Source organism: Colletotrichum abscissum, assembly GCF_030869225.1.
Source record: "Colletotrichum abscissum strain IMI 504890 chromosome Unknown Scaffold_14.1, whole genome shotgun sequence".
Taxonomy (NCBI): Eukaryota; Fungi; Ascomycota; class Sordariomycetes; order Glomerellales; family Glomerellaceae; genus Colletotrichum; species Colletotrichum abscissum.
This window is the reverse complement of record NW_026850032.1, coordinates 137,925-159,065: the sequence shown is the minus strand read 5'-3', so window position 1 is coordinate 159,065 and position 21,141 is coordinate 137,925. Positions and strand designations below refer to the sequence as shown.

Sequence of the window (21,141 nt, the reverse complement as noted above, 5' to 3'; positions counted from 1 at the left end):
AGGATGGAACCAGCGGATTTTGCATGAGCAGAGACGGGACGTCGCATCTGACTGAGATTGAACTCTCGCGCGGACTGTCACGGAATGGGACAGAACAAGGAGACGGACGGTGTGGTTTGGGGATATATACAAGTCGGCTCAAAAAGTTGCGATGGAAAACTTTCTCTTTCTCTATAATATGCGGGCTAAGGGGCCTGCCATTATGTAGAATCAATATCGACGATTTTTCGTTGCATACAATACTGATATGTTATCTGGAGTTTGTTCGTGGGCGACGGTGAGCTGCAGCGGGGGGATGGAGGACATCCTGGAGCTTTGCCCCATTCCAGTCAGCTGTCTCCGTGAGGGTTGCAACGAGGGGTATGTCACTCCGTCATGGAGGGCACAGGCGACTTTCCTCTTTCAATAGGACGTGTTGTTACTACGCTCTGCTTAAGTCATCGAGCATCGAGATAACCAGACGGTTAAATGAGAAGTTGAAAGGAAAGCATACGATGTCTGGTGTTTTGAAGACGACACTGACGTTGATGGTGTTTTTCAGGACCATATGGAAAGACTATGGATGGGACTGGGCAGTGTTTAAGAGGAGACGCTGGGGTGAGGGCAAGGACTCGAAGAGAGATGCATCATATGGTAAGGGATGAGATGGGCCGAATTGGATGGAGAATCAGTATGGAGTAAGTACTCTCTCTGCATTCGCACACCTTGGAGCAAGGTAATTCGGAAGGCCGAGTACATGGAAGTGCTGCAAGTTTATCGGCGTCTCTCGGTGCGGCAGTCGAGGGAATGAATCCGCTTTTTGCTCCCTTGGGCACACGGCAAGGGCCCTGGGCTTCAGGTGATCGTGGGTACTTTAGGTACGTCTCCACCTTTCAAAGGTGCATGAGACCGGGACCCCCCCCCAACCCGGCCAAAGATACCGGCACGTTAAACACGACAACAACACACTGCACACTGCACAGGATGGACCTTGGCACCCACCACCCACCTCACGCTTTCAACAAGGGACGGATGTCTAAGGGAGGGGAGATGGGCAGTCACACATTTCGACCTGCACTAGACACACTAGAGACTGCTAGCAGCAACGGTCGCTAGACTTATCGGATCCGAACCGTCAAACCCAACGTCCGTCCGTCCTTTCTTTGTCCCGCCCGGCACATGATCGCCTGAATGGGAACGGCGACAGGGCCTTTTGCCAGGTTATCGAGGGAGGTTACAGCAATGGCCTGCTGGAACGGGTCTCGAGTGCCGCCCGACATGTGAGTTGTTATCAGTCCCTTGAAGAATACGCATAGCAAATGAATATCTGACTCCCATGTCTATCAGTCTATCTACAATATCATGACGCGGTTAGCAGCAATATTGGACTGCCAAGTCATCCCTCGCTTCTGATTCATCTCGATATCAAGGCTGCCTTATCATCCCAATTTCAGCATACCCTGAGGCTGAATTCAACAACCAAGCCCAAAGCACTGACAAGTGCCAAACAAAGCTGGGGAAATGTCTTGGAGGCGGGTGCTTAGTCCTGTTGTTTGCCACGAGCTGGGCGCTTGTTCGAGCGAAGCATCTGCGAACACCCCCGACAACCTAGCTCGCGCTTCTCATCCTCCCTCTGAGCATCAAATCGGAGCCCATCCTGCCGAGGGGAATACGCCCTCCCTCGCGGTCATCGCCCTCCAGAACTCCAAAAAGCTAGCACTGGCCTGCCCAATGGCGATAGCAACTGACCCCAAATTGCAACTCCCCGCATCCTGATGGCAACCACACCACAATCTCCAAATCCAATCAGATACCGACATCACCGGGCGCCATGTGACGCAAGATTGCATCTGGCAAGGGCGAATGCTCATCTCTCAGACTGGCTCGTCACTTTTCTCAGAGACGCGAGAGTTGACCGCTTGCTACCTCGCGTGCCTCGCTTCCTTCACTGGCCCCCTCGGGCCTTCTCTTGCCCTCTCCGGTCTCTCTAGCTCGCTGCTCTGCCCTGATTTTCCATCGAGAATCGAGTGTCGATGCCCCCCTGGCCTCCTCACTTGGGAATACCACCTGCCAGCTAATCAACGTTGCGCAGCCCTTCAGGAGACACGGGCAAATCATCGCGTCCGAACTATCGGCATACTTTCCCCTTCCCGTAGGACCGGCATTATGATGGCCAGGTACCCGTCCTGTTTGTTAGTCAGAAGCTCGGCTAGCTCACAGGAGCTCCAAAGAACATGGAGGGGAAGACGATGTCCATGAGCCATGAGCTCGTCGAGGCAGGCCATAAAAGAGCGGGTGACACGCCATGTTTGCCCGCAGTTCTCGAGCTTGGAAGCTTGAGTTCATAGACTGATTGCCCATGATGCCTCGTCACTCTCGTGCTGGCCTTGAGATGCCCAGACGCTCGTTCTTCGCCGTCTTTGCCTTGATTTCGTTCGTGCTGCTCGTCACCATCAGTCTCTCCCAGCTAGGCACTCGACAAGGTGCCACCCTCAAGTTTGAACGCAATGCCGAAGGAGAGTGGCATGCCAAACCCAAGACGCGTGCCGCGGCGGGCGACAAGTACCTCCTTGGTGTTGGCAAGGCTGACATCACCGGCCCTGTCGTCGAGATTGGCTTTGCAGGGTACGCTGATCTGAGCCAGGTTGGAACCGGCTTGAGACAGCGGATCTACAGCCGTGCTTTCATTGTCGGGGATGTGAGCAAGCCGAGCGATCGCTTCGTCTATCTTGTGCTAGATACTCAGAGTGGTGACACGGCCGTTCGCAAGGGCATCCTCGAGGGTGTTGCAGCTCTTGGTTCGGGATACTCCGTGTATAACAAGAACAACGTTGCCGTGACCGGTACTCATAGCCACGCTGGCCCAGGAGCTTGGTTCAACTACCTCCTGCCGCAGGTCACTAGCTTGGGTTTCGACAAGCAGAGCTATCAGGCTATTGTTGACGGTGCAGTTCTCTCCATCAAGAGGGCGCACGAGTCTCTACAAGAGGTATGGTGGTCATCTTCGAGAGACTTGCCAATTGACTAACACTCCTAGGGATACCTCGACGTCGGAACCACCGAAGTCACTGACGGCGCCATCAACCGCAGCTTATATGCCTACCTCAACAACCCCGCGGCAGAGAGGGCCAAGTACAGCGCTACCACCGACACAACCCTGACCCTCCTCCGCTTCCAGCGCGCCTCTGATGGCAAGAACATGGGCGTCCTCACCTGGTACCCAACCCACGGCACGTCGATCTTGCAGAATAGCACGCACGTAGCGGGCGACAACAAGGGTGTCGCGGCGTATCTTCTCGAGAAGGACCTCGCGAGTGACGCGAGCGCCGCACCAGGCTTCGTAGCCGGCTTCAGCCAGGCGAATGTGGGTGATACCACGCCCAATGTACTCGGCGCCTACTGCGATGACGGTTCCGGCCAGCAGTGTAGTCTGGAGAACAGCACCTGTGCCGACGGCAAGAGCCAGTCGTGCCATGGTAGAGGCCCCGCGTTCCAAAAGTTGGATCTGGGTATCTCGAGCTGCTACGAGATTGGACGTCGTCAATACGCCGGTGCCAAGTCTGTCTATGTAAGTGATCAGCCTGATGCGGGATCCAACATGGCTAATGCTCCTTGTTAGAATGCTCTTGCTACGACTTCCACTCCTGTCACTGGCACCAGCGTCAAGTCCTTCCACTTCTTCCAAGACATGTCCTACTTCAAATTTCCCCTCGCAGACGGCACCATCGGCCAAACCTGCCCTGCTGCGCTCGGCTACTCCTTCGCTGCGGGAACTTCGGACGGACCCGGCGCCTTCGACTTCACCCAGGCCGACTCTGGCACCCCCGATGCCAACCCTCTCTGGGCAGTCGTCTCCGGTCTTCTCAGGACACCCAGTGCTGAGCAAGCTGCTTGCCAACAGCCAAAACCTGTGCTACTGGACGTTGGTGAAATGAGCACCCCGTATGCTTGGAGCCCCAATATTGTAGACATTCAGATGCTGCGTGTTGGACAGCTGGTCATCGTCGTTGCGCCTGGTGAAGCTACGACAATGAGTGGGCGGAGATGGAAGGCTGCCGTCAAGGAGGCTGCGAAGAGTATTCTTCCTAATGATCCTGTTGTCGTCCTCGGTGGTCCCGCCAATACCTATGCCGTAAGTTTTGCGAGCTTCTTTCTCTTGATAGTCACTGACAGTTTCCAGCACTACATCGCGACCCCCGAAGAGTACGCCATCCAACGCTATGAGGGCGCATCCACCCTGTTCGGACCCAATACTCTTCCGGCTTACATCAACCTCACCGTCTCCAACATCGCCTACCTCTCCCCCTCTTCCACATCCACACCCGCAGCAGGCCCTTCGCCTCCAGACAACCGAGCCAACTCCCTCTCCTTCATTACTGGCGTTGTCGTAGATGGTGCGCCAGCAGGCCGCTCCTTCGGACAGGCCATCGGGCAGCCATCGGCGTCGTATACTCGCGGCGCGGTAGTCAACGCCACGTTTCAAGCAGCGAACCCGCGGAATAACCTCAGGCTTGAGGGGACGTACGCCGCGGTCGAGCAGCTACAGAGCGGAAAATGGGTGCAGATCAGGACCGACGCGGATTGGTTCCTTGTGTACACTTGGACAAGAACGAATTTCTTGCTCGGGTATAGCGAGGTTGTGATTAGTTGGGAGACTGGAACCAGTGATGGGGCTGGGCCGGGGACGTATCGGATTAAGTATTATGGTGATTCAAAGCCATTGATTGGGAGTATCTCGGCTTTCGAGGGGACGAGTGGGAATTTCACGTTAGTTTAGGGAAGGGTCAGAGGGGTTGACGATGATTATGGATTATGACGGTTGGGTTTTCGTAGTGATGAATCGCAATGTCTTTTTCTCAAGGATGCCTATTGCCTTATTTCTTCCAGATTTATGCTGGCTCTTTCCAACAGCTTATCGAACAGCCAACCCATCTTGCACAATGAGGCAGTAACATCCGAGTACGTACTTCTTCATACATTCAGCAGGCGGCCTATCACCACTCAGCCTGCCTGCAGTTGGAACCACGAGGGCTCCTCAAGGATAGGTACATAAGCACCTCCCACCCCTTCGCCCGAAATCATTCAACGAGCTACACTCTCCATCAGCATCCACCTTCCAGCCTGATTGCAAGCATATTTTTCGTGAGTTCACTGCCGATTTGATTTTCTGAGGAAACGAACTGATGGTTAAACCAGGAACTGGACCAATCCAAATCCACATAGGCAAATCCACATAGGTAGCTTGACATGGATTCCGAAGAGTCTGAAGGATCTTACTCCTCGATAAACGATGGCCTTTGTGACATGTGCTATGATGCTGTTGTTTTTGACGACAGCGACGACAAGTTCTACGAGGGCACGAACAGTGACGATGAGCCTACCCTGCGGCATTCGGAAGCGCAGAGCGATACAATATTCTTGAGACCCACTTTTTATTGGAACGACACACTACCCGACTTGCCCCTGATGGCTGAATCCGCTGCTGACGGGTGCCGTATGTGTGGTTTCCTTCGGGAAGAGCTCATACGACAGAAAATATGCCACGTTGGCGACATTCGTATCGGTGCGGGATATCTGTTTGGCGGACAGGGATATGAGCTCGAGATCATCGACACAGATCCTGGCCTGGCCTTCTGGAGATGCGATGTCTACGCGGTCAAAAGAACGACCAACAATCTTGACAAGCTACATCGAATTGCAAATCTTTATTTTGGCATCGAGTCTAGCGACCGTAAGTTCTTCAATAATTTTTGCTTTGACTGGACTCTGAACTCCACGTGAAAGGTGATTTGCTCCGATGGCTGAGGGTGCATGCGAAGCCCGCCCCCGGACACATTGGACCCGGCCAGTGTTGAATGGCTCCAAACACAGCTCCGACAATGCGACTATCACTGTGGCCTTGGAAAGCCAGAGGTGCCATTCTTACCCACCAGACTGATACATGTCGGTCAGAACGAGGATGACGCACCTCGACTTGTCATCGTTGAAAACATGCTCGAATCTGGTATGATCGATGCTCTCGACTATGCGACACTGAGCTATTGCTGGGGATCCAAAGAAGACGCTCTCAAGCAGACAAAAACCACAAAAGACACCATTTTGACCCATTGTCAAGGGATGCCTCTTGACTCCTTAAGTCCCGTCATACGGGACACCATCAAGGTCTGCAGGGCGCTCGGTATATTCTACCTCTGGGTTGACGCTTTGTGTATCATTCAAGAAGACAATGTAGACTGGGACCGAGAGAGTCAAATGGTGGGACAGATCTACCATTCTTGTTATGTGACTATCTGCCCTCTCTCTTCACAGTCTTGTCTTGAAGGCTATCTCGGACCACGACCGCAGGGTCTTGAAGTTGAATTTCAATCATCGCGCCATGAACATATCAGAGGTACCTACAGACTTATTCTTTCATCGACAAACATGGACGCAGACATATTGGAGGAGAGCAAAACACCAGTAGTTTATAAGGATCTTGAGCGATCCGCTTGGGATCGAAGGGGCTGGACCTTTCAAGAGAGTATTCTTTCACCCCGCATGATCCTGTTTGGGCCCAACATGGGCCATTTTGTCTGCGAAAACCTAACAGGATCTGAAAACGGACACATCGACCGCAATAAGATCCATGGTCAACTACAAATTATGATTCGAAAAGCTCTTGGAAAACCTTACGAGGAGCTGGATCGCTCAGCGAATACCAGGGCAGATGTTTACAGCAGCTGGGGTGCTGTTCACGAGGTCCAGGAAAGAGCCTGGACATATCGCGAGGACATGTTCCCCGGAATTGCCGGTATCGCTCAGGTATTCGCAACACTTACGAGCGACACATATTTGGCAGGCCTGTGGAAAGACGACTTAAGTTACCAGCTGCTTTGGTACATGCCGGAACCACCACCCGTCGAATTGGCATCACTTGTGCATAGCTTGCAGCACGCAGAACCGTACATCGCACCATCATGGAGCTGGGCTTCCCGAACCACGTACCAGGAGAACTTAGCGAATAAAAAATTCGAATCACCCGGTGTAGGTGATCCAAAGGCGACGAAAGGGAAGTTGGGGATACGCGTTATCAAACCCTCCGGGGAGATGCCTTGTCACAACAGACCGGACTTTGCACTGATAGATTACCACATGGATTTCCAAGGCAGCAACATCTTTGGGCCTCTTACTGGGGGTTTTCTTCGATTCATGGGTAGGACATGCCCGTTTCCTTCAAACGTCAGGATGGAGGCCGTGGAACACATTCATTCTCCTTCATTGTGCGGGAAATTTTCAGGCGGTACAGGGATTTGCATGCTCGACTATGATATCGGCGAAACCTTGATACGAGCGCCAGAGAGTATGCGATTGTTTTGGGTGTCGAGCTGCTGCTCGGCAACGTTGGCATGGAGGCGTATAAAGTTCTTTGAGAACTGCATTAAGGAAGACCTTGACGAATGGATGCAAAGGGAAGTAGAGGTTAGCGGTACATCGTTTCCTAACGGCTATGAGGACATCGATGTGTGCCGATACTGCGCTGATCCGACGCACAAACGTACGAGATATGGCCTTGTGATTCATCCTGCGGAAGAGCCTGGATCGTACGTGAGGGTTGGAGTCTTTATGTTGTTTGCACATAAGGGGGGTATGGATCTCTTCAAGGGTGAGGCGGAGGAGATAAAGCTCATTTAGTTTCACTGCTATCGTCATATACCTTCGAACATACTGTCACGATATCGTTCAGACTGTTAAACCTTCTTAGATATGAGGACGTCATTGTCAGATTCCCAAGACAAGAACCTGGCTTCGTTAGGGGAATATTGTTTGATCTTCGCACTTTCTCAAAAGACACCGATGAGGTGATGTCAAAGTCTGCGCGATCCTTTGGTCTTGCTAGCATATCTAGATAAGGTACCTAGGCCTACCTACTCTATTTGAATTGCCACTAAACCGGCATTACTGAGATTATTGGGTAATTGTGTAGATAGTCACCCAAAGGCTGAATATCAATGTTGATGAACCAAGATCATGTAATCCCTTTGGCGCTCAACTCATGAGTCGCCAGTTCATTCTTGGGAACTTGAGCGATTGCCTTATTCGTTGAATGCTGAGCAATGCGATATACGTACTATAAGAGTCTTGGAACTCTGTGTTTGCGAAAGAACTCGCAGCTCTCTGTATGTCTTTGGCACTTACATGCATCCTTTCCTCAGTTTTCTCTCATCTTTTGAGTCCTCGTACAAACAATCCTGCGAGCCACCAAGAGAAACATAGCCTGGGGCCAGAACGAACATGCTTGGTCTTGAAAGTTGCGAGTGGCCGCAGGGCTTCCCAAGTTAGCACGCTCCCCTACCTCATGGATCGCGCGGCATGCTGGCAGTCCAAACAGAATCAGCTCTACTCAGCTTCTCACAGCCTGCCTAGCTGGCGTCCTTGTGCCGCCAGCCCTGTCTTGCCTGGAAGACGCTTGCTTCTTGAGAGAAAATACGCTAAGGTATCGGCGGCGAAGACCGAGATCGGCAATTATGCTACAGAAAGGGGGCTTCGTGGCCCGGTCAAAGTCGATTGCACGCGTGCTTTCCAACGTTGCAACGCGAGAACCCACTCCTCCTCCTCCTCCTACCTGGTCCCTTGCTCAGCACGTCACATACGGATAGACTAGAAGAGAGCTAGAAAAAAAGTCTCTACACTACGAAGCTTAACGTTCTCAGTTACTGAGAACATCAGTCGTGGCTATTTCAAATTGTCGGCGGCAGGCAGACTCACCATCGAAGAGTGGCTTATCTTTGTCTTGCACTTCAGCCGTACTGAGACAGTTGCCTCAGATGGAGTTAGCTGTCTCTAGAAGGGGCTGAGGGTTGAGACAATCTGCAGGCTTTGGGAAAAAGCCCCGCGCTTCGTGGAAATTGACCACCGATAGGACCACCGACGGTTTGCCTGGTGAGTGACGCCTAAGACAGAGCCAATTCTGGACCATCAACTAGGTAATGGAATGGACCATGCAGGATCCATGCTGTTCCTCGTTGATGAACACCATGGGTGCGGATACCTAACAGCGTGTGAGCAGATTCACAAGCACGCTATACACGTGGCGTCGAGAGCGTCAATACCCTGGCCGATTGAAGGCGGGAATATCTGCCCCCCTTGCCGTAGGGAGCAATGGGCGACCATGTTTCAGTCACGAGGCTGATGAAGAGCAAGTCCTCTTTGAGAAGTTACTTATGACCTGCAAGCCCCCAGTGAATTTGCACCTGGTTTGATGCTTCTTCTCCCCTTTTGACGCTCTGCGCGGAGTAGGTGTCGAGTCCACTGCCCCGAAACCCAGCCCCTGTCCAATTTCTACTTGTAACCAAGGTTCAAACCTTATTCCTGCTGACAGGTCTCTCCCGGCAACAAGCCAGGCCGCCGCCGAACGAACGGAAACATGCGGGCCTCCTTCGAACAAAATGCCTATCGATACCTGATCTGCAGTCTGCTTCTGCTGCTCAGCGGCTTCCGCCAAGCGCACGCTACGTATTACCTCAACCAGGCCGACGGGTACGATTCACTGCCGTCATGTGCCGAGCCGCCCATCAGCTCGATTGTCCGGGACATGGTGGCGGGGTGCGGTGACGGCGGGAAGACGACGTCGTATAGTTGCTTCTGCACGGCGAGTTCCGACAGGTTTAGGGAGATTATTGCGACGTCGGTTGCGAAGAATTGCGGACGGTCTGGGGTCGAGGTTGAGAGCGCGACGAGCGTGTTTGACGCGTATTGTCAGATGGAAAAGACTGACAAAGTCACTACTTGTGAGTGCTGCCCTGATTCGATCATCGATTTGTTGTAACTCCATGCTGATGTGAAGATATTCAAGCTGCAACTGAAGTGACCTCAACATCTGCAACTGCGACCTCGGCGGTGGACACCGCGTCTGCTTCACCAGTTAGCTCTGGTGGCCTCACGAGTGTTGCGTCACCGACGTCGTCTTCATCACCGGCTACCTCAAACTCCACCAACTCTGGCATATCCACCGGTGCGATTGTTGCCGTGAGCGCTTGTACTTCTCTCGTGGCTATTGCCCTGTGTGCTGCAGCCTTCTTCTTGTGGCGCCGGCGACAGAAGCGCTTGCGACCTGGCCGGGATGCGCATGGCCCTGTTTACGAAGTCAATCATCCGGGCGAATTGGATGGGAGTCAAGAAGCATCTCATGGCGCGGGGGAGTACTATGCCAAGCCGGAGTTGGAAGCCAGGAGCGCTGTGAGGGAGATGCATATTGAGCCAAAAGCTAGGAGGCATCAGTTGGCTGAGCTACAGTGATGTGCGTGTTGATGTCTGGAGCTTGAGTGAGTAAATGGTCACCAACGCAACTCCACCTGATTATTTCTAAGTATACCCGAGTAGACTCGAGCAAAAGTCACTCACATGGTATTGTAAAATTCACTTGGTGCATTGAACTTGACCTGGTAGACTTGTGGCCGAATTCACACAAGGGCGCTTTGAAGACATTATTACATTATTAGACAAGCTACTCTACAATTACTTTAACGTGATTAGACAGCGAATCCACCAGAGTTCTTCTGTCTCGGCTCGCCAGCTGCCTCGAACGTGCCGTTCGGCAGCAGCCTCACACCCTGCGCTGTGCTACCGCCGGGTGCAGCCCAGGTGACATTCGTGCCCAAGCTCGCAAGGTAGCTCGTGGTGCTGTTGTCGTAAGCGTACTCGAAAGCAGCCGTGTTGGGGGTCAGCTGGTCGTGGAAGCGAGGCTCGGCGAGGGCTTGCGACACGGTCAGGTTCCTGTCGAGAACGTTGTGGATGTTCTGGATAGTGGCGGTGATGATGCGGCTGCCGCCGGCCGAGCCGATAACGAAGTAGAGCTTGCCGTCGGGGTGCTCGACAATGACGGGGGAGATGGAGGAGAGGGGACGCTTGCCGGGACGGACGTAGTTGGCCGGGCTGGGGACGAAGCCGAAGGCGTTGCTGGAGCCGGGAATACTGAAGTCGTTCATCTCGTCGTTCATGATGACGCCCGTCTCGGGGACCATGAGCTGGGAGCCGAAGAGGAGGTTTACAGTCGTGGTGAGGGAGATGGCCATGCCGCTGGCGTCGGCGACGGCGATGTGCGAGGTTCCCGGGGTCTCGAGGGACTCAATGCCCTCTGGGTTGTAGTAGGACACGTTATATGTGCGGAAGTCGGAGATCTTGGAGCGGATTTCGGCGCCGACCTCGGGGGAGATCATGCTCTTGGTGTAGGCCGAGAGACCGTCGACAAAGGACGGGTCGCCGAGCTCGGTGCGCTGGCCGTAGGCGAAGCGCATGGACTCGTCCAGTCTGTGGACGGTGTTGTTCCGCGAGGCCGGGTCGCCGAACCCTTCGTATCCGCTGACGATGTTGAGAGCGCTGAGGGCGACGATGCCGCCGGAGGGGGCATTGCAGGCCGTGAGCTTGTAGCCCCTGTACGAGATCTGCGCGGGCTCTCTGATGGCGACGGTGTAGTTCTTGAGGTCGGCCATGGTCATGGTGCCGTTGGACTTTGACAATGCGGCAATGGTCGCATTGGCGATGGCACCGGTGTAGAAGGCGTTGACGCCCTCCTTTGCGATGACCTCAAGCGTGTCGGCGTAGCGCTTGCGCGTGATCGTCTCATTGAGCTTGAGAAGGGTGCCGTGCGGCGCAAAGTCGATGGCCCATGACGGATCATCGGTCAGGAAGTTGCCATTGGGGGTGACTGACTTCATGTATCTGACCAAGTCCTCGTTGACGCGCCAGCCATAGCGGGCGACCTTGACCGCAGGCTCGACTACCTTTGACCAAGGCAGCTTGCCGTACTTCTTGTGCAAATGCTCCAGGCCGCGGAGCTCACCAGGGACACCGCTGAGAAAATCGCCAGGTCAGTCTTGGTGTCGCTTGTTTGCCCTGTCGCAGAGATTCAGCTTACCTAGCGAGACCTCCGTACAAGCTGGCTCTCGTGTTGTTCGTGTACATGTTCTCGTAGGCGGCGGCCGGGGCCGTCTCTCTGAAGTCAATGAACTCGTAGGTGCCATTGCTCGACCTCACGAGCATGAAACCGCCGCCGCCGATGCCGCTGTGGTACATGCCAACGACACCGACACAGAGAACGGTGCCGACCGTCGCGTCGGCAGCATTTCCGCCCTTCTTGAGGAGCTCGGTACCGATCTTGCTGCAGATGTCGGACTCTGAGGCGACGGCACCCAGCTTCGGGATCGTGCTGTGGCTCGGGGCCGCGAGGGTGGACTGGATGGTGATGCCGAGCAGGAGCTGCGCGAGGGCAGCGGAAGTCAGGGAGAACTTCATGATGAGCCGACAGGGATTCAAACAAGCTTCGCAAGGTGTCTCGTCTAATTCACAGCTCGTCGAGAAGGAACAGCACGGTGTGACTAGAGGTCCTAAGGGAAAGCAAGCGGCAGTATTGGAACCAAGAACGGCCTGGCAGAACCGAGAGAAACAGGAAACCATCAAGGTAGCCACGAGAAGAAGCTGCCAACGTTTAATATGAACGGAAAACTTCACGCTCTATGGCGCAATCGAGCAGACTCGCCGACTTCGCCCACAAACCAAGGAGGTTATGGACCCGACAGGTTGGGGGGAACGTGGAAAAGGCTCATGGCTTCATTTCGGTAGCCTGCAGATCACCAACGGCAGCCGCTGTACCCTATCGCAACCGTTGGTAATGTCAGATGTGCCCCGTTTCCGTAGATAGGGAAAACCCGATTGCGGAATCGAAATCATCCCACGTTCTATCTAGCTTCCCCGCGTGTGTGCCTGTCCGCCTCGCCGTTCAGCAGCAGGGCCCGGCCCGGTTCGTGACGTCGAGCTTCAAAGTTCGGTGAGCTACCAAGGTGTTACTGCAAAGCATCAGCAACCTCTGGAGTCCTGGACTCTGTACCTAGCCACTAGCGCGGGCAGTCTGCAGGAAACCTGCATGGAAGCCAACATGGAGCCAAGAAACAGCGAGTCAAGTGCGTGAGTGGCTGGGATTCGGCGTGCAAACAGTAAGTCAGAACTGTCAGTATCCAAGTCTTCATTGGTTATCTGAGGGGGAAGACCGAGAGAGGGAAATGTTTTGGAGAAATATCGAGCGAAATGCCGGGAGGAATCCACTCCGCAAACAATCGGGCGGGGTTCACCTGAGTTCTCCTGCCAATTCCGGATAGCTCACGGCAACCCCGGTATCGCCGGGAGGAGGCATCCCAGTTCACCGTGGGTCGGATGGGACAGGTACGCGGCGCGCCAAGATAACGAAGCTTACAGTTTATCATTGCTTGAGCTGTCAAGTTGTTGGTTGCACGCGCGGTTCCATAGATAAACTTATTACCATATTTCGATTGTTGTCATTTCATGTACTCTAGTATCTATAACTGCACTTATCTATGTGCTCCTCATACGATGATGGAACCAATGACTTCGCTATACTCAACTCTCTAGCAAATGCCAATCTTGAGTAGCAGGCTAACAAACAATTCAACACCCCATTAACCTCACAGCTGAAGCTTTTGAGATTGAGTCTGAATGTTTTCATCACTTTCGCAGTAATATAAGCTAGATTTAACTTAATCTGAACCATGATTTACCGCCATTACTGTTTGCAATCGGGATACACAGGTGAACGGACTCCACACAAGTTCCGAGAAACCCGCATTTGAAGTTTACCAAGAATCTAGTAACCACCAGCCGCACGTGTGTAACGAAACTACGCGGCCGCAATTGTAAAATTGTCTCTAAATATCTTGGTAGAGTAGGTCGCTCTGCAAACAAATCTTAGTGACATGCTCCTCTGACTGATCGAACGACCCAGTGCGCCTTCATCCTACGAGCTGCCTCACATCCCAGCACTCTGTGGTTCTACCACCCAATACCACCGGTGATCACAAGCTTTCCGAACTTGGGATGATGACGGGGCAATTATGCTCACCCAAATGAAGACAATGTCCGCTGAATGTGACCTAAAGGAGGCCCCGCATTGCCCTAAATGAGTATTTTGGGAAACTTGAAGAGATTCTGAGTTAAGTATGACGATTAGATGTTTTTAGAAACAGTACATGGCTAAACGAGACCAATTATTCACTCTGCAGGAAGGGCATGATTGTGGGGGGAGTTAAGGTTAGGTCCGCATATTAACTGTCTCCCAGCGGACCCTTTTGGAAGCTGTTGGCTAGCACGTCAAACCAGGATGAGGTCGCGTAAGAGAAGATACAGGTATTGCTTCGCTTAAAGCTCTCAAGTCAGAATAGAACAATATCGAGTTGATTGTTTGAGAAGAGTCTTTGGTAAAGATTACGTATCGGAATCGGAGAAGCCCGTCGTTGAAGCTGTGCTTCCTGGCCAGACTTGCAGATCCTGATCATTTTGCCTTCGCGCATTCATAAACTTCTCAGTATGGGACCCGAGATCCTTAGGGTGCTCTTGGGGTCTCCCTGAGATTTGAACTCAAGCCAGTCTTTGGACGAAAATCGACTCTCCTCTATCCCAGGTACCGAAGCAGTGGGTGACGTCGAAGTTGAAACTTGTTGAGAAGCAGAGCGGTTTTCGATTTGGTTTTGACATTGACAATTTCTCGGTACTTAGTAGTTAGGTTTGTCGGGAGTATTTACTAGTACTAATAGTGACAAAGATATAACTAGACGAGACGAACCTGATTGTCATTGAACCAGGATATCCTACATCAAAGGAGCATACTGCAGGTGACTGGCTTACGGCTACAATCATGAGTCGGCAATTCTTACACAAAACTATACAGGCGCTCTAATATCTTTACAACTTAGACCGACGTATGCTACGGAGATATTGCAGCGAATCTAGGTAAGTTGACTCGAGAGCTATCAGGAACTTCGACGTATACCAGTAATTTCTATATTTCAAGATAAACTGCAGTGGACAACTCATATGATTTGAAGGTCCTTCGTTTGAATATCTACATATCTCGGAAACAATTATGTGTGCTCCGTTGAGTTCATTCCAAAAGCTAGTTGAACGACTAAATATTTTCAATGTTGAAATACATCACCAGTCCTAGCCTCAAGCCATGGCTGAAGGCCCAAACACATTCTCAAGCCTTGACACACTCGACAACTTGTAATTTCTTATCCATACCATGCGCCTTTACCATTCTCAGTCCCGCACGGGTGATGACGTCATTAAAAGCAGTGGCCGTTCTCTCCTTGCCAGCAATATTCAACATCGTAAAGTCTAGCATGCATTCTGAAATCGGAGGCGGATTAGGTATGACGTTGTCGGCAATGAGAAGCCTGCTATCGGATGCCATGGTCTCAGCGATGTGTATTAGTATGTTGACACAAGTCTCATCGCCATAATTATGTAGGCATCGACGTATCCAATAAACCAGAGCGTCTGTGAGAAGTCATGAGTCAAGGTTTCTGTGAGTTTGGACAGGATAATGAAGTACTGACGCTTGATAGGCTGCCTTGTATGAAAATCGTGGATTTGTAACTTGGCATCTTTCAGCCACGGATCGTTCATTGCGGCTACATGATTAAGCACATCCTCTCTATCCTCGAGAACGACGCGTTCCGTTGGGATGAATGAGTTTTCCTGCAATATGGCCTTGGTGACGTGGCCATTTCCGGCGCCAACGTCCACAAGTACTGCCCGTTGCTCGTCCATGTTTCGGATTTTCTCCTTGATCCAACTGAAGTTGTACGAGCCGGTGAAAGGGGCCGCATATTGTGCCATTTGCATGGCTTTCTGGAATTGGTCCCTTCTCTTTGGTTCTTGGTAGTAAACTTCGTACGGCGTCATCTCTGGCTGGCCAAATCCAAAGGCCAGTGGTGTTCGGATCTCAGAATCTGGCTCTCGGCGGCCGTACTTTGCGAAGTATTCTGGCATTTTCACAGAAGGCACGATAGTTTCCTCATACCTGACCCCCTTTAGCACCGAAAGAACATGACTCCGATAAGGTCCACGTTTTCTTACCAGAAACTAAACACGACTGTATCCGGCAAGCCTGGAAGATAGCGTTGGGAGATCTCGGTATGTGCCAACTCCTCTTCACCTACTTGTATCAGTACTCCACGCGCAATCAGATGCCATGCAATCCGTTCTTCAGTGTCATTAGCATCGGTATGCCGCGCAAAACGGAGCCCTTGGTTTTCACTTACGAACCAAAGACTTGTCAGCGTTGAGCTTCTTGGAAAGTTCTTCATACGAGATAGTTCCACTTGGAGGAATTGCTTCAAACGCGTTCCAATCAATAAAAAGCTTCATGGCAACGAACTCGCCGAAGCCATTGACCCTTGTAGTCCAGTCGGGCATATCAGGCCGGGCAGCAGCGATGACCCGTTCCGCAATTTGTGTAGTCTTTTCATTCATCTCAGATTGCTTTAATGGGGATTCAATGAGAGCAGAAAGCTTTCCGACAAGGTCGTAAAGCAGCTCAGTGATGGAAGACATCTCTGGAATGTTGATATTCTAAAAGTGAGCAATAGGGTAGCGATCCTAGGTAGCAGGTCTTACGGCTCATACTGCTGAGTGCGCACTGGCTTTATACAACCCAAGTGAGTTGATATAGAGTTCTCTGCATCTTATGAATCAAACAAAATGATGGTGTGTGGCTCCCGCGTCTTCGTGCTTCTCGCGTTTTCGAGAGGAAGCCCCCGGCGAGTCCGAAACCGATGGGGCGCAACAGATGAACTCAGTATAACACGAATTGGGTGTCCATACTGAAGTGCATATCTCCGAACCAAGTCAGGATCTCATTGCCGGGTTCATGGGCGTTCGATATCGAGAGCAGCATCACAGCGATGATGGGGGCGTACGTTCTTCTCTCGATATGTGGTCTCGATAGTGTAGAAGTTCATAACTTCCGTGGCAACTTACAGAACTGTCCCTTCGCACTTCCTCATACGCCGCAATCTAAAATCACACGCTTTATTTCTATTACGAATACACTATAATTAGAGTCATGATGCATGATCAACTGGAAGTGTTCAATCATGTAGAGGACTTGAAAATACTATGCACGTCTGGTGTGACTCATGGTAACGGTGAAGCACGCTTGTAATATATCATGTCAGTGATCCCGCCACATTTGCGACTTTGACGATCTGAACATGAGTGATGAAGTAGCATAATTGGCTTGTTCAATCTCTATTCTCAATGCCTCAACTGCGAAGGTATCCATAAGTTACTATACAGAAACGAACACAATGATCACCCAAAATTCCACTCACCACTGCATCGGAGGTTGATGGGAGTTTAGAAAGGGGATTGCGTATGCCAAGCTCAGATATTGAATCAGACGAAGTATAACCCAATGTTGTTTCTCATGGACCCCGCGGATTTGCCAGGAACGGTCTCTTTAGTGAGACGTCAACATGAGCCTCTGCTCATGGTTGTATAAGCTGAAACAGTATATGTGCTGTAATACTGTAGGAGATGCTCGAAGTAGAGCGTTCAATGCGTGAAAGATCAGATCATATCAATGAGCCGAGTACCCCCCATCAACGCAAATGGTTTGCCCTGTGACAGTAGCACTTGCATCACTCGCCAACCATACGGCAACTCCGGCAAAGTCCTCGGCCTTGCCATTACGTCCAGTCATTGTCCGCGCCGCATGTGTCTCCGCCTTCTCCGTATCCGAAAAAACCTCTTCCGTCATCGGAGTGTCCACGAGTCCCGGCGCAATGGCGTTGCACAGAACCCCGCTCGGTGACCAGGCCTCGGCTTGAGAGCGCGTAAGCGACACCAAACCGCCTTTTGCTACACCATAAGCACCGCTGTTACCAAATGCGCGGAATGACTGCTGGCTGGCAAGATTGATAATGCGTCCGCTTCCGCGCTCTGCCATTCCCGGGCCGAATGCTTGGCCTAAGGCAAAAGGGGCAGTTAGGTTCGCGGCGATGGTGTAGTCCCAGTCTCCTTGTGTTATTCGTGACAATGGCGGGCGGTTGTTGACGCCTGCTGCGTTGACGAGGATGTCTGGTATGCCGTGCGCGGACTTGATGCGAGCGCTGGCGTGGTTGAGGTCTGCTAGGTTGGCGAGGTCTGCCGTGATGGACGTCGCGGGGACACCAAGTTGTGTGAGCTGATCGACTGTCGCTGCTAGAGGTTGTGATCTCCGTGCAATGAGTATGATTTTTGCGCCGGCTTGACCTAAGGCGAGGGCAATTTCTTTTCCGATTCCTGAGCTACCACCAGTGACAACTGCTGTTCTGCCCGCCAGACTGAAGAGGCGGGTGAGGTAGGTCGGCAGAGTGCTGAGATTTCTCGCCATTGTCCAGAGTGTTCTGATCTTGCCTGTTCAGTAAGAAAAGAAACCAAAATGACAGGAATCAATATGAAAGATGTAAGAGTTATCGACTTTATGTGACAGTAAGTACGGTAGAAGGTCGGCCTTTACTGCGAGTCGAGGTGGATGTACATGGCGTATTCTTGAAGTGTGACTCTAAGTCAAGTGTGTGTGTGACTAACCGACCCTTGTAAGTCAATTCTGGGGTTAGTGCTTCGAGGCGAGAGATTTCACATGCAGCTACCGGCGTTCATAATACACTTAGAGTGAACTAGGACGCCTGCAACACCCGATACTCCAACTTTTCTAGGTGGAAAATATTGCACGTGACGGACATCAGTTCGGGAGACGATGAACAGCACCAGTTTTTACTACTCAAGCCCTCGACTGGCGAGGTTGGCTTGCATGCACAGGTGAGTTTGGCTGCCAATTGCAAATCCGGCCCAATGCACGGTGGAGGCTGGGAACAGCATGCACGAATGGTATGCAGCAGCAAATGAGAAGGGTAACTGCATCATTGGATAAAGTCGAAGTCTCTAACCCGCCGAACAGGCATCTGTATGTTTGGTTTATTTTCAAAATGCGACATAATCCTCCAAGCGCAGAAGTAAGCGCTTCTTAAGATGTGTATGAGAAGCTCCGGAAGATCGTGACTTAGCGCTAGGCTAGTTCAGGTGACGGTGTCAAGCGCAGTGGCACCTGTCAAGCTAACTCCGATGCTGGCCCCAGATGCGGGGGTTAGCTCAATTGCATTCGTGTGTGGCATTTCGGGACTTCTATGATCAGTTGAAACTCCAGATGTTGACTTCAACCTGTGTATGAGAAATTGGGAACCTTACCACCTTAAACGCCCGGAGAGACTTGAGGGAGACCGCCGCAGAGAAGTATGAAAAGCTATCCGGGGTCTTGCCAGAAGGTCGCTCGAAGATGAAGTAAAGGGGAAGGCTGCCTTTGAGTAACTAGCTGAATACATGCGTCTACGTGATGGCACATGACATACTTGAACGAGGAGTTCCACAAGCGCGTATAAGATCATGTTGTGATTGTGTGGTTTCTTATTGGATCTATCGTACTGGATGTTATTATCCAACACTACTACAATGTCATGCCCTCGAAGCATTCATCTCTCATTAATCGTCTAATCGTCAAGCATTCCCATCACTTCCCACAGAGCCACATACTACCCAGTGCCCTGAGACTAGAACGGCGGCAGACAGTTCAGTGCAATGAACTGGTTCTTGGGACTGGCATAGAAATGGAACGCAAACAGCCACAAGTATCCGATCGACTTCCCAACTCTTCCACTCATATTATGATAGAACCGAGGGAAGTAAGTCTGAAGGCCATAGAGAAAGGCCGTTTCCATGATCATCGCGATGTAGTTCAACATCCACCACCAGACCTCCACACCAACGTGGCACTTGATTCCGCAGATATACTCAGTGCCAGCATGGAAGATACCACTAAGGAAGAAGATGAGTCCATTCAGGACCCAGCGAGTCTTTCCCCGGAAAGGTCGCTGACCTACGCCAAGGGTAGTCAAGATCATCTCGCCCAATCCGTTAGTGGTGCGGTAGATGAGTCGATCGAAGTATTTGCTCCAAAAGCGCCGGAGATTCCAGCCTTCGCGGATATCGCCGAAGACCGGAGGCCACTCTTCGGGTTCATCAATGTGAAGCGCTACGAAGAAAAGGGCGACGGTTGAGTGGATGAAGGTGTACCAGTAGAAAGCGCCCCAAACGCCCTCGAAGGCGAAGTAGCAGCGGATAACCACCTCCCGTAGGTCGGTCTCATTTCGGAGGAGACGGCGGAAGTAAGAACGTTTGTGGGGGGCAATGTCTTCATGGGAATACCAGGCGTACGTGTCCCAAACGTAGTCCTTGACACGTTCCAAGATGAAGATGAGAGTGATCTTGGCTATCGTAGCCATGATCCAGCGGTTTCTTGGACTGAGAGAGTTCCAAAAGCGAGCAAAGAGCTGGCTGGTTTTGTTCCAAGCGTTATGGCTGACTCGAAGTACAAGGTAACGGTAACTATTGATCCGTTCGAGCACACTTTTGTTGTTGTTTGCCTCAGCCGAGCTCTGATCCAAGTTTTCATTGTTGATGGTGGCTTTCTCGGCGGATGTCTCTTCGATCGTAGCTGTGATGGATGCTTCTGCGAGCTGCCTCTTGCGCTCTTCGTCTGCCATGATCAAGTGGAGGACAGGAGCCGGACGACTGGTGTTGACAAAGCGTGCGTTCCACATGAGTTTGTAGGTGGCGAGGATGCGTTGTCCCCAAGGAAGTTTCTTTTGCTCTTGAGTAACGGCGATATCTTCCCATAGCATCATAACAGCTGCACCCATGTTTTGAATGACGAGTACCTGAACAAGGGTGATCTTGACAGCGTAGAAGATTGGTAGGTTGGAGACTTGTTGAATGATAGCGGCTGCCAAGGCGAGGGATGCACCGACGAAGGCTGTGCGATATCGGCCATTGGAGTTGAAGGCGATTGCGAGAGAAGCCAAGTTGAGAATGTAGATCAGAGCTGGGTAGAAGAGTATGTCTGTCTGAATCAGATATCTCTGTGACCGGATATGGTCGAGAAAGTGGTTGGCCAATGATTCCCATATTCCAATGGGCTCGCCGTACATGTGATCCCAGTCTGAATCTGTCCAATTCCATTCGGGGCCAGTGTAGTTCCATAGGCTTGCCTGTTCCTCAATAGTAGGCGGCATGATATCCACCTTCGGAATAGAAGCTATAGTTGAATTGATATCCATGGCGAGATTATCGTCCAGGGGTTTCCAAAAACAATGGCAGAAATGTGCTTCAAGTCTGTTACTTGCAGGCAGACTTGCGTGGCTCAAACGGATATCTCAGGGCGTGGAAATGTGAATGGAGGATGGGTTGAGCATTGATGTGCGACTAATAGAGGATGGGAGAGCGCTTCTTATAGGG

General features: G+C 51.7%; 9 protein-coding genes across 9 annotated transcripts; 5 read left to right on the top strand and 4 right to left on the bottom strand.

Moving 5' to 3' along the window:
* Window positions 1-2,341: 2,341 nt before the first annotated feature.
* CABS01_06636 (neutral/alkaline non-lysosomal ceramidase) lies at window positions 2,342-4,756 on the top strand (the record flags this gene model as incomplete). The annotated part of the gene is made up of 4 exons (XM_060540001.1): window positions 2,342-2,968; window positions 3,017-3,547; window positions 3,599-4,111; window positions 4,160-4,756. The coding sequence occupies 4 exons, from the start codon at window positions 2,342-2,344 to the stop codon at window positions 4,754-4,756; spliced, it is 2,268 nt and encodes a 755-aa protein (XP_060403685.1).
* Window positions 4,757-5,226: 470 nt separating this feature from the next.
* On the top strand, window positions 5,227-5,760 carry CABS01_06635 (uncharacterized protein; the record flags this gene model as incomplete). The annotated part of the gene is made up of 1 exon (XM_060540000.1): window positions 5,227-5,760. The coding sequence occupies one exon, from the start codon at window positions 5,227-5,229 to the stop codon at window positions 5,758-5,760; it is 534 nt and encodes a 177-aa protein (XP_060403684.1).
* Window positions 5,761-5,790: 30 nt separating this feature from the next.
* CABS01_06634 (uncharacterized protein) lies at window positions 5,791-7,650 on the top strand (the record flags this gene model as incomplete). The annotated part of the gene is made up of 1 exon (XM_060539999.1): window positions 5,791-7,650. The coding sequence occupies one exon, from the start codon at window positions 5,791-5,793 to the stop codon at window positions 7,648-7,650; it is 1,860 nt and encodes a 619-aa protein (XP_060403683.1).
* Window positions 7,651-8,137: 487 nt separating this feature from the next.
* Window positions 8,138-8,676, top strand: CABS01_06633 (uncharacterized protein; the record flags this gene model as incomplete). The annotated part of the gene is made up of 2 exons (XM_060539998.1): window positions 8,138-8,584; window positions 8,656-8,676. The coding sequence occupies 2 exons, from the start codon at window positions 8,138-8,140 to the stop codon at window positions 8,674-8,676; spliced, it is 468 nt and encodes a 155-aa protein (XP_060403682.1).
* Window positions 8,677-9,382: 706 nt separating this feature from the next.
* Window positions 9,383-10,254, top strand: CABS01_06632 (uncharacterized protein; the record flags this gene model as incomplete). The annotated part of the gene is made up of 2 exons (XM_060539997.1): window positions 9,383-9,746; window positions 9,812-10,254. 2 exons carry the CDS (start codon window positions 9,383-9,385, stop codon window positions 10,252-10,254), a joined length of 807 nt encoding a protein of 268 aa, XP_060403681.1.
* Window positions 10,255-10,487: 233 nt separating this feature from the next.
* On the bottom strand, window positions 10,488-12,249 carry CABS01_06631 (gamma-glutamyltranspeptidase; the record flags this gene model as incomplete). The annotated part of the gene is made up of 2 exons (XM_060539996.1): window positions 10,488-11,808; window positions 11,873-12,249. The coding sequence occupies 2 exons, from the start codon at window positions 12,247-12,249 to the stop codon at window positions 10,488-10,490; spliced, it is 1,698 nt and encodes a 565-aa protein (XP_060403680.1).
* A 2,752-nt stretch (window positions 12,250-15,001) lies between these two features.
* Window positions 15,002-16,362, bottom strand: CABS01_06630 (O-methyltransferase; the record flags this gene model as incomplete). The annotated part of the gene is made up of 4 exons (XM_060539995.1): window positions 15,002-15,220; window positions 15,283-15,829; window positions 15,886-15,964; window positions 16,071-16,362. 4 exons carry the CDS (start codon window positions 16,360-16,362, stop codon window positions 15,002-15,004), a joined length of 1,137 nt encoding a protein of 378 aa, XP_060403679.1.
* Window positions 16,363-17,389: 1,027 nt separating this feature from the next.
* On the bottom strand, window positions 17,390-18,184 carry CABS01_06629 (short chain dehydrogenase; the record flags this gene model as incomplete). Its single annotated transcript, XM_060539994.1, has 1 exon — window positions 17,390-18,184. One exon carries the CDS (start codon window positions 18,182-18,184, stop codon window positions 17,390-17,392), a length of 795 nt encoding a protein of 264 aa, XP_060403678.1.
* Window positions 18,185-19,397: 1,213 nt separating this feature from the next.
* CABS01_06628 (uncharacterized protein) lies at window positions 19,398-20,918 on the bottom strand (the record flags this gene model as incomplete). The annotated part of the gene is made up of 1 exon (XM_060539993.1): window positions 19,398-20,918. The coding sequence occupies one exon, from the start codon at window positions 20,916-20,918 to the stop codon at window positions 19,398-19,400; it is 1,521 nt and encodes a 506-aa protein (XP_060403677.1).
* Between the last annotated feature and the right edge of the window lie 223 nt (window positions 20,919-21,141).